Raw genomic sequence first — 12,956 nt, forward strand, 5'->3', positions numbered from 1 at the left:
ATGAAGCTAAGGACTCACATGCACCAAAGGCAGAAAATGCATTATCTAATATTTCCAGACAAGTCCAAGAAATGAAGCTTTCTTCAGAAAATACCTCTTCTGACATCGCGACAGCTGTGGCAACTGAAGTTAAAGTTACTGATGCACAGGAGACAAAGAAATCAGAAAAGAAAAAGAAGCAAAAGAAAAAGCAGGCTGCTGCAGATGCTAACAAAGGAGCATCAAAGGCGGTTTCTTCCCAGCAACCAAGGCACGAAGCTGAGGTTGACCCTTCTGAACTTGGTGGAAATAAGCATGATTTACCAGATGATACAGAAGAACTGTTTTGGGGTGCACCTGCCAGCGTGCAAAATGAGGAATATGACACTAACAAAGCTGAATCAGAATTTAGTTCTCTATCATCTGATCCTCATACAGCAGCAAACCAGCGTGCATGGAAACAACCTACCCAGGGACTCAGGCCCAAATCACTTCTGGAAATTCAAGCTGAGGAACAACAGCGCGCACAGAAAGGATTAGCTATGGAAAGTGCTAAGCCAGCAGCTTCAATACCTTCAATTCCTTGGAATGGCATGGCAACATCTTCTGAGCAACATTATGGGGGTTCAAGTAAATCATTGGGAGGCATGGAAACTGCTGGTGAAAGAAATAAACGAAGCCAGTTGCATGACTTGCTGGCAGAAGAAGTTTTGGCAAGGTCAAGCATTGCAGATAATGAGAATATAGGTAATGCCAATGATGCATTTTTTCCTCCTCTGTCACCTGCTCCTGCTCAGTCTGATGCTCCTGCTCTTGATGACAACGACTTCATTGAGGCTAAGGACAAGAAGAATAAAAAGAAGGCAACAAAAACAAAGGCTTCTACTGTGAAAGCTCCATCACCTGTTGGTTCCTTTGACCCATCAGCTATTTCCATGCCTACTGAGAAGGGGAAGGCAGCCAAGCAAGCACAACAGGAGTCAGAAATATTGCCGGCTCCACCAAGTGGTCCATCCTTTGGAGATTTCGTTCTTTGGAAGAGTGATCAAGCGAGCTCCGTGCCTGCTCCAGCATGGTCTAATGACTCTGCAAAGGTGCAGAAACCTTTGTCGTTGAGAGATATTCAGAGAGAGCAAGAGAGGAGGTCCGCTGCTATGCAGCAACAAGCACCCTCGCCAATTCCAGCAAAGGTCGCCATGAACCAAAAAAATCATGGGAATGCTTCTTCCTGGCAAGCTTCTGGATCATCTCCATCAAAGGCAGTTGCCCCTGTCCAAATGAGTTCCAATACTCCCGGTCGTTCCAAGTCAAGTGCTGAAGACGATTTGTTTTGGGGCCCTTCTGAGCACTCCAAACAAGATAAGAGGCAGTATGTCTTGCAGTGGCTTTTACAATCGATTTTTATTTTTGTTGCTTTTTAGATGTTATTGCATAATTTATCCTGGATTTTAAGCTTACAAAACATTAGAAAAATTCATTGATAAGCTAAATTAACATATTATGATTGAACTTCAGACTTAATGAAGTTTTTGCAAAAATCTATACAAAAAGCAAAATTAAAGCCTCACTTGTTTTTTTATCTAGTTTGTTTGAGATAAGATCCCCTCTAGTAGCTATTTTCATTAGATTCTCACAAGGGAGGAATATACGAATCTGGATAATAGAGATTTTGCATATGCTTCAAGTTAAGGAACTTATTCGTTATTGTTGTTCCCCTTCCCTGGCAATGCCATATGATTGGATTCTAGAGATGGTACTTTGCTTGACTAATTAGCAAAACTATAATTGTTTTTGGTACTAGGTATTGAGTATTATGACTTGCATTTTGCTGACAATTAGTGACTTGAAATATGATTTTGTGTTTCATTGAGAACTTAACTACTTATCTGTTGTGCAGTAGGCTTTCTTAAGTTGTTTATGTTTTATTTTAATATCTTAACCAGGACGGAGTTTCCAACTCTTTCAAGTCAGAGCAGGAGTTCCGTGATGAAGGATCAATCTCCAGCGAATCGTCAAAAGTCTCAGGCAGGCAGGTTGCCGGTTTCTTCTGCTGCTCCTGCCAACCAATCTGGGAAAGGGAAAGCAGAAGCTTCAAACAAGCAGACAGGTAGTGTTGCAGATTTTTACTCATGTTTGTGAAGTATCTTTGCGTTTAAGTTCTAAAGCCTGTTATCTGCAGAGGCAATGGACTTCCGTGATTGGTGCGAGGGCGAATGGGTCAGGCTCACTGGAACAAATGGTATTGAACTGCCTTTAGCTCCTGCTCCAAGTTTCAACTCATCAATCTTTTGTCTTCGTGCTGTACTTCTGTTAAGTTCGTTATACTTTCCCACTTTCAGACATAAGCCTCCTCGAGTTCTGCATAAAACAATCAACTGTTGAGGCAGAAACACTCCTTCGGGAGATCATTGGTTCTCTCGACCGCAACCATCAGTTCATCGACAAGTTCCTCAACTACAAGGCCTTCCTGTCATCTGAGGTGATCGACATGGCCTTCCAAGCTCCCAGCACGCGTGGTACCCGCGGTGACGGTGCAGCACGGGCAAACCCTGCAACTGCAGCCAGAGGAGGTACGGGCGTGGACATGGAGCTGGACGGCGGAGGGAAGAAGAAAGGCAAGAAGGGGAAGAAGGTGAGCGCCGCAGTTTTGGGGTTCAATGTGGTGAGCAACCGTATTATGATGGGTGAGATCCAGAATGTCGAATAGGAGGTTCTGGGCGATGGCATCATGTATATACATGCTTTTGTTTCCCGGGACATCCATCACCGCATGACTTGTGTACATACAATAGTTTACCTGACCCTCCGGTGACATGCTTCGGCGTTGCCGTGTTTTTGCTCTCATGGGATGAGAAGTTAGCGTGTCCTGGTGAGTGCTCTGCAATGGAGCAGTATTTTGACTCGTTTTTGCTTGGAGGTGTGGACTGGGCTTACATTCAGGGTCATGTGGTGGTGATTTTGGGTTCCTGTAACATTTTGTTGGAACTTACCTTTATTCTTAGGTTCGTGTACCAGACAGAAGATTTTATTCTCAATGGAAACTTACCTGAGAAGAACCAAGATGGTTTCTGTTTGTTGATGTTGTGGTTCGTTCCACCAAGATGGGTTATCTTTATCCGCTTGCAATATGTGCGTATGTGATATTTGGCAGTATATCCTGTGTTTATGTTGTTAAACTCAGTAGTTACAAATGGCCAAAGGTACGAGCCAAGCAGATGAATCAGTAATCAGCTAAGCTTAAAGTCGTACTATGGTCTCTAAATCACTTTTATGATATTTGTTAGGCCTGTTTGGTGTTTTTGAGTGGTTATAAATTGTAACATAGCAGCTAGACCGTAACATACAGCCGCTACAGTGCTATAACGAGGTTAAATAAGACCCTTATCTACGCGAGGTGCAGCTGGCACATCATGGCATCATCATCCATACCCGTGATCATGGAGATAACAGATAACCACATCGAAATCGAAAACAGATACCCCGGAGATAAGAACAAGATGGGCGACAAACCTGCAGCTGCACGTGGTGGCGAAGACAAAAAAGATGATTGACCCACATACATGCAAATTTAAAAATAAAAAAAAACATAACTTCTAAACCGAACGTCCAAATTAAATTTTAGTTACACCATCATATTTATTATGACGAGATCTCAAAACAAAACCCCACTTAACTATGTTTGGATAATATTTTTTAAAAAATATTTTTTAACATACGGATTAATTAGTTCTAACTAATGCGAACAAATACTTGAACATCACGAACAAATTATTATTTCCTACAAACAAAAAATTAAACATGACGAACAAAAAATGGTACACGAACATTTGATTGTGTAGGGAAAAAAAATAATCATTGTGAATAAATAAATCTACATCATCGAACAACTTAATCTACAAAGCCAAACAAATAATTTAGAACAAATCGGTCCAAATAACTAGAATCACATGCAAACTAACTATTACAGACGAATAATTGAGTTTATACGGCGACAAAATATTATAACATCACGAACAAATTATTTTTACTGTCGAACAATTCATTATATAAAGCGAACAAATATTATAATATTAAGAACGAAATGCATAAACACGTGAATAAATAATTTTATATGGCGAACAGACACATTCACATTACAAATAAATTATTTTGATACAAGAATAAAATGAAAATGAAATACAAAGGAAAATATAAATATAAATTAATAAATAAGAGTTATAAGGGTGAAAATTAATAACAAAATAAATATAATTTTATATGTCACTTTTGTTTGCATTATACTATTATTTGTACGTCTTTTTTATTTGCATCATATAACCTTTCTATTTGTAATAGTCACTCTTGTTCAATATTTTATTCGCTGCTTATAATCATTTGTTTACCACGTTATTTTTTTGTTCGCATGATGCAATTATTTGTTCTAGGTATTGAAGTATTTGTTTGCTGCAATCAAAATTAATATTGAGTATTATAAAAATATTTTTTAAAATATTTCATCGAAACATAGTCAAGTCGGGTTTTATTTTGAAGATCTTGATGTAATAAACCCATTGGTGGAATCGAAATTTAATTTAAATGCACGGTTTAACATCTATAGATTTTTTTAGATTGAAATTTTTTTGCATATGGGGTGATGTCATCAATTTCGTCCTCTATTGCATGCATGCACGATTTATCTTCTTTTTCAATGCACTCTCATGCTACCTGGACCGTCCGCAGAACCCACGCACAGAACCGTAGAAGGCGGCAGATGGAGAATCTGTCGCGTACGCGACGTATAGTCGCGGCGGAACAAGAAAGCCTTATCATCATCAACGGAGGAGGGGGACTGGGTAAGGGATGGCCCGAAGCATGTCTCCCGAAGCATCTCTCGGCCCACTACTATTCATTAACTTCCTCTCGTTCCTTAAAAAAAAGTTACTTCATTTCAAAGAAAAAAATCCGTCATTTAAACTTTTGTAATTTGGTGATCCATACCTATTTGTTCCGAGTTTGTTCAGAATTTTTAGTTTCTAATGAGCCATTGACTGTGTTTGAGCTACTCCAATGCATAGTTATTAGGATCGGACCGAATCGTTGGTTCGACTGGTAAAAGAGCGAATCAGAGCCTCCAATGGTCCGGTTCGCTTAAAAGACCGTCCATGCAACCGTAAAAATTGGATGAACCGGCTGGTTTTTTGCGAAACCGTTGTACCGGCCGGTTCCATGCAAACCGGACAGGTTTTGACTTTTACCAATTGTACCCCTCCCTCGCTTCTGTGCAACCTTATCCACTTAGGGGTATAAGTGGAAAGCCTGAGTTCTTTTCACGATTTTGCATCTTCTACACGCGAAAAGCGTCGCCGGCGCATCTGCTCCTGGATGTGCTGTCGGCGGCGACTGTCGCCGGAGCCTGGAGGCTGCCGCTCCATCAGGTTGGCTCGTCCCTTGCTCGGTCTTCACCGGCGGGCAGCGGCTGCCGCGGGTGCCAGTGTGCTGCGGCGGGCGGCAAGCGGCGGCGGCTGCGGCGGCCGGCAGCCGCGGGGTTCGGCGGGCAGCGGTGGCCGGCGGGGTGCTCCACCTCCATGCCTTCACCAATGAACACTGAGTAGTTCCAGTCCTCCACCACCTCGTCGGCTCGTCCTCGTCGCCGACGCTGCTTCTTGCCCGGCGCTCCGTGAGCAAGCAACAGCCAACACGACGACGACAAGGCTAACGGCGGTCAGTATCCGGATTCTAGAGTTCTACACTCCAATTCCAATCACTCAGTCTGTACTTGTACTCCATACATGGGCAGCGCCAATTTCCTTTGCTTCTTAAAAGACTTTCAGACTTCACAGATTTAAAGAATCGAAATTGTGTGTCTCAATCTCAATAAGTAGTGGTTAGAGTTCAGACTGCTACTGAAGCACGGAGAGGAATGTAGGATACTGACTTACTGAGTAGGAAATCAATGCTCAACATGTCCATGAGAAATGCATATTTGACATGTCCGTGAGATATGCATTAAATGATGAATGGTATATGTGTTTGCATGATAATATTTCTGAATACTTGAACTTGGATTGCAACTTTATTTAAGAGCATATTTTTTCCCATGATCAACTATGTTATTATGATATATATTGTTAATTATCACTCATATATGACCGGTTCAAAATATTTATGGCCCGTTCATATCAACGGTTCAAAGTTATTGGACCGCGGTTCAACCGGTTCATAACAGTTGGATCAATGCACTATTGAACCGATGCTCTCACCGGTTCGATGACGGGTCCGATCCTAATAACTATACTTCAATGCAGGGTACCTTTGTTATATATCTAACACGGATTGAACCATCATCGCACTAGCATTGTCTTCATATATACCGATTTTGTTCCAAATTATAAGAAATTTGATATTTTTAAATACCTCATCTTTTACATATGTTTCTAGATATATTACTTTTGCTACGTAATTTAAACATATTAGTGATGTATCTAAAATTAAGACCCCTTACGATTTGGACGGAGGGAGCAGGACTGTAGGAGGTTACGGTATGGGGTGCTTAAGCCACGTCCATGCGTGTGTGCGTTTTTTTCCTTGTGAAAAGCCATGTGAAAAAATTTGGATCCACGCGCTGGAGGTATTAGCCGTAAGAAATGAACAAGTTACTTGATAGAAACCCCTCTACCATAGAACAAGATTTCAAATCTGAACAATTACACGTGTATCAAAGGCTTCCTCTGGGATTGAAGACTGGACAGAGATATTTGAGCGCACGATAAGGCTATCATCCGTATGTATAGGCTTAACTGAGCCAACTGAGATTACAGCAACCAATCTAATACAGTAACACTAAGGAGGTGTTTGATATGAGTTGCAAAACTTTAGCAGGGTCACATGGAATGTTCAGATGATAATTAGGAGGACTAAACATGAGCTAATTACAAAACTAATTGCACAGATGGAGTCTAATTCGCGAGACGAATCTATTAAAACTAATTAATCCATCATTAGCAAATGGTTACTGTAGTACTACATTATCAAATCACGGACTAATTAGTAGGGTATCAAAAAAACTAACACTAACACTGCAGCGTGCAGCTAGCCTTCAACTGCCCGGCAAAACTCGACGCATCCGATCTCCGGGCACAAGTCACGATCCTACATATCCTATCGATGTATTTAGATGCTCGCCGAGGGGTCCGGCTGCGGCGGACCAACGGCCGGCGGCTCGCTGGCGCGCGGAGGGTGGCGGCGGGACGGCGGCGCGTATCGTGCCCCCTGGACCGGGTACGTGTACGGGTTTGACGGGTAGTAGGGCACGCCGCCGTAGGCAGGCGGCGCCCTGTACAGCACCGACCTCGGGTCGTATGCGTAGCCGCCGTAGCCGTAGCCGTAGCCGTATGCATCGCCGTAGCCGTATCCGTATGCATCGCCGTAGCCGTATCCGTATGCATCGCCGTAGTCGTAGCCGTAGCCGTAGCCAGGCGCGTAGCCATACGCGTCGCCACCGTAGCCGTACCTGTTGTAGCCGTAGCCGCCGGTGCCGTATCCGTCATCATCGTAGCCGGAGCCGTAGTAGCCGCGAGAAGCGGAGCCCGACCCAGAGCCGGAACCCGAGCCGGGTTCGTAGCCGCGAGAAGCGGAGCCTGAGCCTGAGCCCGAGACCGAGCTTGTGCCGGTTACGTAGCCGCGCCAAGCAGAGCCTGAGCCCAAGCCGTATTCATAGCCGTAGCCGTAGCCGTAGTCCTGGCCGCCGCCGTAGTACGCCTCGGCGTCCGTGGGGCCGCCGCCGTAGCAGTCGTAGTAGGGGTTCTCCACGACGGCGGCCTTCCCGCGGTCGCCGCCGCCGGAGGCAACACGGCTCACCGCGGCGCCAGGGGCGGCCTCGCCGATCGCGAGGGCGCGCAGGGCCTCCGCGACGGCGTCCCCGCCGGTGGCCGCGTCGTCCTCTTTCTCCACGTCCTCGATGTAGTCCAGGTACTCGTTCACCTCCGTCGAGCCGTAGGACCCGCCGTCCGAGCGCGCCTCCTCGCCGTCCTCGTCCGCTTGTGCTGCGTCGTTGCCGGTGCTCTCCTCGGCGCCGCCGTCGCCCGCGTTCTTGGATGGATTCTCCTCGCCTGCGGCAGGGGCGGCGGCAATGGCGTCGGCGGCGACTGCCGCCTCTGCCTCCGCCACCGCCTCCTGGCGTGAGAGGACGTAAATCCACTCGTCGCCGTCGGCCATGATCGCTTCTTGAATTTCTTCGCTTCTGTAAGATCGATCGCTATTTGCGCGGTGGGTTACGGCGCTCGCGCGATGTCCCCGGATATATATTGATCGGGCGGCGGCGTCTTGGGCGGCTGGGCGCCGAGTTGGACTCGAATCCGCTCTGCTCGGGTTCCATAATCTGAGAGGCCGTGTTCTCTCCGACTCGTGTTGGAGATTTCAGAATACGCCTTCCAAAGAGAGAAACGGAATTACATATGATTACGTAAAAGGGTGGTGAAAGCGTATTTCTTGCTTTCCCTTCTCATAATCCGCCAACCTTGGTCAGATGCAGGAAAAGCTGTCGGTCGTCCGAATCACGCCGGCGGTCTTGGTTCCTCTTCTTCCTCTGGTCCGGCAGCCATGGCGTCCAATGGGAGCAGCACGGTGAGTTCAGCTGCTCCTCTCTTCTCACCGGATCGAGCCAGTCTAGAATCAGCGCTATCGAATTCCTGGCGCTTCGGTACCATTTGAGGCGGGATCTTACCGGAGCTGGGACTTCTCTTGCTCGGCTGTGAGCGCAGGTTGTGGGCGAGATGCAGAGTAGCTTGGAGCGGGTGAGGCGGCAGCTCTCCTCCACCTCCACCCGGCAGCTCCTCCAGGGCCCTCTCTTGAAGCGATCCGACACGGTAATCCACTCTCTCTGGCCACTCTCAAATGTCCCTTCATTTCCTCTTCGTTCTTGATTCAGTTTGGTTCAGGTGTCCAGTCTGCACTTTGATTAAGCTGCAACTGCAAGTAAAAGTTACTGTTGCTAAGAGATAGAAATAGAATGCCTAAAAGGTTTCGTTGCTGATGATCCCCAGCTACTCTTTCGAGCCTGTACTTTGCATTTGTAGATTGTTGACCTGTCAACTGTCACTGCCTAATGTTTTGAAAATTCAGTTGATTGCCAGTTTGCCACTATACGATAAGAGTCTATATGCATGTTCTGCGGTGTCCTCGTCTGTCCTCATCACCCTGCTATTTCTTTCCATCTTCCAAATAGCTACTTTTGTTCTGGTTATGATGTGCTCCGGCTTCTCAATCCTTTCCCCCCTTTTACTGATATAAATCTTACACTTTGAAATCTCAGCTAAGAAAATGGAACGAGCGTTGGGTCATACTTGATCCTACAACTGGAAAGATAGAATACAAGTACGGTATATTGCAGAGTTTTATTCTCTTGGGCAATACATTCAAAAGGCAAATGCATGATACCAGATTTTGGATTGTGTAGGGTTCGTAGAAGTGACAAAGATGTTAGGGGAGTAATCGTGTTTGATTCAACAAGCACGGTGACATTATCACCTATGAACTTTCAGTACGAGCCTGCTTCCATTCTAGTTCCTCATGACTTTCAGATGTATGCTTTGGAAACACTGTAATGACTCGTCCAACTTTTGATGCAGTGGGCTGGCGAAATATGATGGATGCTGTTTCTGTATCCTTATGGAATATCTTTGTGCTATCACGTTTACTCTCTTCTCCTTTTTTTCTAGATTGGATTTGTTGCTTTCATTGACTAGTGTTCTAGATATTGGAACTCCACAGAAAAAGGAATACTTTCTTTGTGCAGAAACTCCTAGCGCTGCAAGAGCATGGGTATCCACTTTACAGTAAGCTTTGATGATCTATGGGTCTTACTCATATTTATCTTTTAACTTATTTTTTCTGAAACCCTTTCCCCCCTGGACCACAAGTTTTGTATACTATTTGACCATCTCTTTTCCTGCCACTGGACTGACAAAGTTAAAATAAACACCAATTAAATGTTTGATATGTGGGTTACTGTTTGATATGTTCCCATAAGTGTCAGTTTTAGCACAACTCAAAATATCTAAGAATTAGAAAACTGTATTAGTTAACTAGACTTTGATGTGTAACCACTTCACAGCTTTAGGTGTTAGAATAGCAGATGTGAAACATCTTGTTGTTTCGTTGCATGACATTTCTAAATTCATAATCAGAACCGTGAAAATTCTGCCCTACTTGGTGCTCTACTGATATTTACCCTGCTCACCACTTCCCCAATGATTGGGGAAGCTTCCTGTAAATAGTTAGTTCTACTGGTGCTCATTTCTCCAAAGTAAAAGATAACGAAACATTTGATTATATTGTTATGGAAAGGTTTTCAACTGGCACTCTACATTTAGAATGCTACTTGACTGCCCACTCATGCAAAATAATGAACATGGTGAAATACATAATGCATAATTATGTAAAAAGTTAATGCACTATAAAGTATAACTATGTAATGGCTTACAATGGCCTCATTTTACTATCACTTCCCTTAAATTGGTTGGGTTGATGCTTGATGTGTCTCGTATGCACATGTATACTACTTTCCATTTTGGGTACTGGTGTTATATCTGCATACCTTGAAGCGTAGTAATATTTTCTTGCTTTACATGCAGTGCGACTCAGTTGGTATTACAGGCTCATAAGGAGGCGGTGAATTCATTGGGTGAGAATAGTCCTGCAAAATTGGGGACAGTTGCTACTGTTGTGGCTGTAGCCAATGCCACTGCAATTGAAGCAACAAAGGAGGTGGAAGCCGCAATGAAGATTTCCTTGCGAGCAGCTTTGGGCTCAACTACAAATAAGCTTACCAAAGGTCAATTAGATGATCTCACAATAATGATGGTATGCTCTTTCATATACTACTTGTACAAAAGAGTACATGAATCAATATTCAGCAATTTAGTAGTGAGTGCTAGAAGCCTAGAATTGATGATGAACAAAGGCTACCTGATGCCAAGTTGTTAGATTGTGTTCCAGATAATACATGAAACCAGCAAATGGTTTGTCCTATAATGGCTGAAACCATTTAGGTAATTGAGAGGTTATACTAAGTATAGATGATAACATTTTTTGTTTCAGAATAGCACAAATATTGCCAAATCAACAGGAGTTCTGTCAGTTACTAGCCAATTTCCTGGCATACTGAATGTTTGCATTGGTACTTGAGAGTTGAGACGCATTCATCCATTTGATTTTATTGCTTCGTGTTGGTAGTGAACAAGCAACTGGTAGCAATACATGGACCTATATACCCCTTGCAGCTCCCCGTTGCTATAACTGTATTATATGGCAAAAGAACTTCAAAAATTTCTATGCGTGACTGTTCAGAACTAACTAATCCTGTGATGCAAAAGTTGACAATAATAAGGCTATTACAAAGCATTCGCTGCTCATACAATGGATGATTTTGTGGCCTATCTTTCAAATCGATATTTCTAAAATTATAATATCTTACAAGTTAGTCATTGGATACTGAAGTTATTTTCTTGTTTCTATTTTCTGGGGATGGGCAATGCATCTGCAACCAACAGGAGACTCTTCGAGTTAAAGATGATGAACTCCACCAGCTATTGCAGGATATTCGTGCGCGTGATTCTACCATTAATGAGATTGCGGATAAATTACAGGAGACTGCTGAGGCAGCTGAAACTGCTGCTTCTGCAGCACGTTCAATTGATGGAGAGAGAAGGTTTTTGTCGTCAGAATTTGAGCGTCTGAAACAGGATCATGAAAAACAAGTTGAAGTATCTTTGCTTCGGGTAATGATCACTTTGTTGAATCCATAATGCATCTTAGAATACCATTATCTTCTAATGCTTGTTACAGAGTTATAGATAGACTTTTATTCGGACCACCATGAGGCATGAGCATGCTTAATGTCAATGAAAAAATTGAAGTTGAATGGATTTGTGTTTCAGTTAAAGGAATCAGAGGAGAAAGCAAAGCTTCTTGTTGAAGAGAGAGATCATTTACTTACAGAGAGAGATTCTGCTCTTCAAGAAGCTCAGATGTGGCGCTCGGAACTAGGAAAAGCTAGAGGAAATGCTGTAATTCTAGAAGCAGCTGTTGTTAGAGCTGAGGAGAAAGCTAGGGTTTCAGCGGCAGATGCTGATATGCGTGTAAAGGAAGCCATGAGCAGACTCGAGTCTGCCATAAAAGAAAAGGAAGATCTCTTAGCCCTCGTGGATGCACTGCAGTCGCAAATAAAAAGGTTCAGCATACATAATTTTTATTTCTTTTGTTTTCATTTAGTTGAAAGCATCTCAAAATTAGATCCATCCAAAACCAACTTAATGGATAATTAAATAAATAATCAATCGCGCATCATGCTTTTCAGGCAAGAGACTAGCACAATACAAGTTTGTGAAGAGAATTCGGAGCTCTGCTCTACCACTTCAAAGCACATGGAAGATGATAATGTGGATAAGGCTTGTGTAAGCGATACAGACCCAATACCCGTTGCAGAGAACATTGTTGAGTTAGATGATGAGGGTGTTGATATCCGTACCATCGGGGACACTGAGTGGGGCAATTCTCATTATTTGGAAGTATCTGATGTAAGGGAAGTAACAACAGAACCCGAAGAAAACAGCTTGGATATTCCAGTTGATACTTGACGCCAACTGGTTACTGAGAATGACTTACGAGGGTAAACTGAACTGTGGCCATTCTTGTTCACCGTGATCAGTTGTACTATTAGATTCTCATCTTAGTTCATTACAGGCATTCTTTTTGAAGTTTCGGTGTGAGTTCATGAACTTCAATCCCTTCAAAACGTGTGCTCTGTCTCTGCTGAAATAAAATAGCACATCTGTGTTGAGTGTGAGTGTATGTCTGAACTTTCATGTTTAGAAGTTCAGCTTTGGCAATTTTATCATTCTGGATATTAGTGTTGTATTCTCCTCCAAAGTGAACTAGTAAATTTGTAATGTAATTCTTTCTATTTATCATCAATACAAAGAAGAAAATTTGACATTTCT

The 12,956-nt window shown here is 43.4% G+C and overlaps 3 protein-coding genes across 3 annotated transcripts in view; 2 read left to right on the top strand and 1 right to left on the bottom strand.

Moving 5' to 3' along the window:
• The window catches only part of LOC101784123 (GIGYF family protein CG11148), a gene marked incomplete in the record, with an annotated part of 8,039 nt that extends 4,981 nt beyond the window's left edge, over window positions 1-3,058 (top strand). Inside the window, 4 exon segments of the mRNA XM_012843995.2 lie at window positions 1-1,348; window positions 1,923-2,086; window positions 2,159-2,218; window positions 2,319-3,058. Of these exon segments, the coding sequence (XP_012699449.1) occupies window positions 1-1,348; window positions 1,923-2,086; window positions 2,159-2,218; window positions 2,319-2,686 (1,940 nt within the window).
• Window positions 3,059-5,337: 2,279 nt separating this feature from the next.
• LOC101779258 (switch-associated protein 70) lies at window positions 5,338-12,956 on the top strand. Its single transcript, XM_004955368.4, has 11 exons — window positions 5,338-5,679; window positions 8,483-8,580; window positions 8,718-8,822; window positions 9,269-9,330; window positions 9,413-9,496; window positions 9,585-9,616; window positions 9,710-9,791; window positions 10,590-10,818; window positions 11,508-11,735; window positions 11,895-12,187; window positions 12,314-12,956. Exons 2-11 carry the CDS (start codon window positions 8,557-8,559, stop codon window positions 12,591-12,593), a joined length of 1,419 nt encoding a protein of 472 aa, XP_004955425.1. The 5' UTR covers window positions 5,338-5,679; window positions 8,483-8,556; the 3' UTR covers window positions 12,594-12,956.
• On the bottom strand, window positions 7,129-8,172 carry LOC101784529 (glycine-rich cell wall structural protein 1.8-like). The gene is made up of 2 exons (XM_004958882.1): window positions 8,136-8,172; window positions 7,129-8,066 (listed from the first exon to the last, which is right to left on the bottom strand). Exons 1-2 carry the CDS (start codon window positions 8,170-8,172, stop codon window positions 7,129-7,131), a joined length of 975 nt encoding a protein of 324 aa, XP_004958939.1.

Source organism: Setaria italica, chromosome II, assembly GCF_000263155.2.
Source record: "Setaria italica strain Yugu1 chromosome II, Setaria_italica_v2.0, whole genome shotgun sequence".
Taxonomy (NCBI): domain Eukaryota; kingdom Viridiplantae; phylum Streptophyta; class Magnoliopsida; order Poales; family Poaceae; genus Setaria; species Setaria italica.

Bases quoted from the DNA above. Each gene is read 5' to 3' on its own strand.
- LOC101779258 (XM_004955368.4), top strand. From the start codon at position 8,557: ATGGCGTCCAATGGGAGCAGCACG. The intron at 9,617-9,709 runs GTATCCTTATGG...CTAGTGTTCTAG, and splicing joins ATATGATGGATGCTGTTTCT to ATATTGGAACTCCACAGAAA. The intron at 9,792-10,589 runs GTAAGCTTTGAT...CTTTACATGCAG, and splicing joins GCATGGGTATCCACTTTACA to TGCGACTCAGTTGGTATTAC.
- LOC101784529 (XM_004958882.1), bottom strand. From the start codon at position 8,172: ATGGCCGACGGCGACGAGTGGATTTACGTCCTCTCAC. The intron at 8,067-8,135 runs GCCAGGAGGCGG...CCCCTGCCGCAG, and splicing joins GTGGATTTACGTCCTCTCAC to GCGAGGAGAATCCATCCAAG.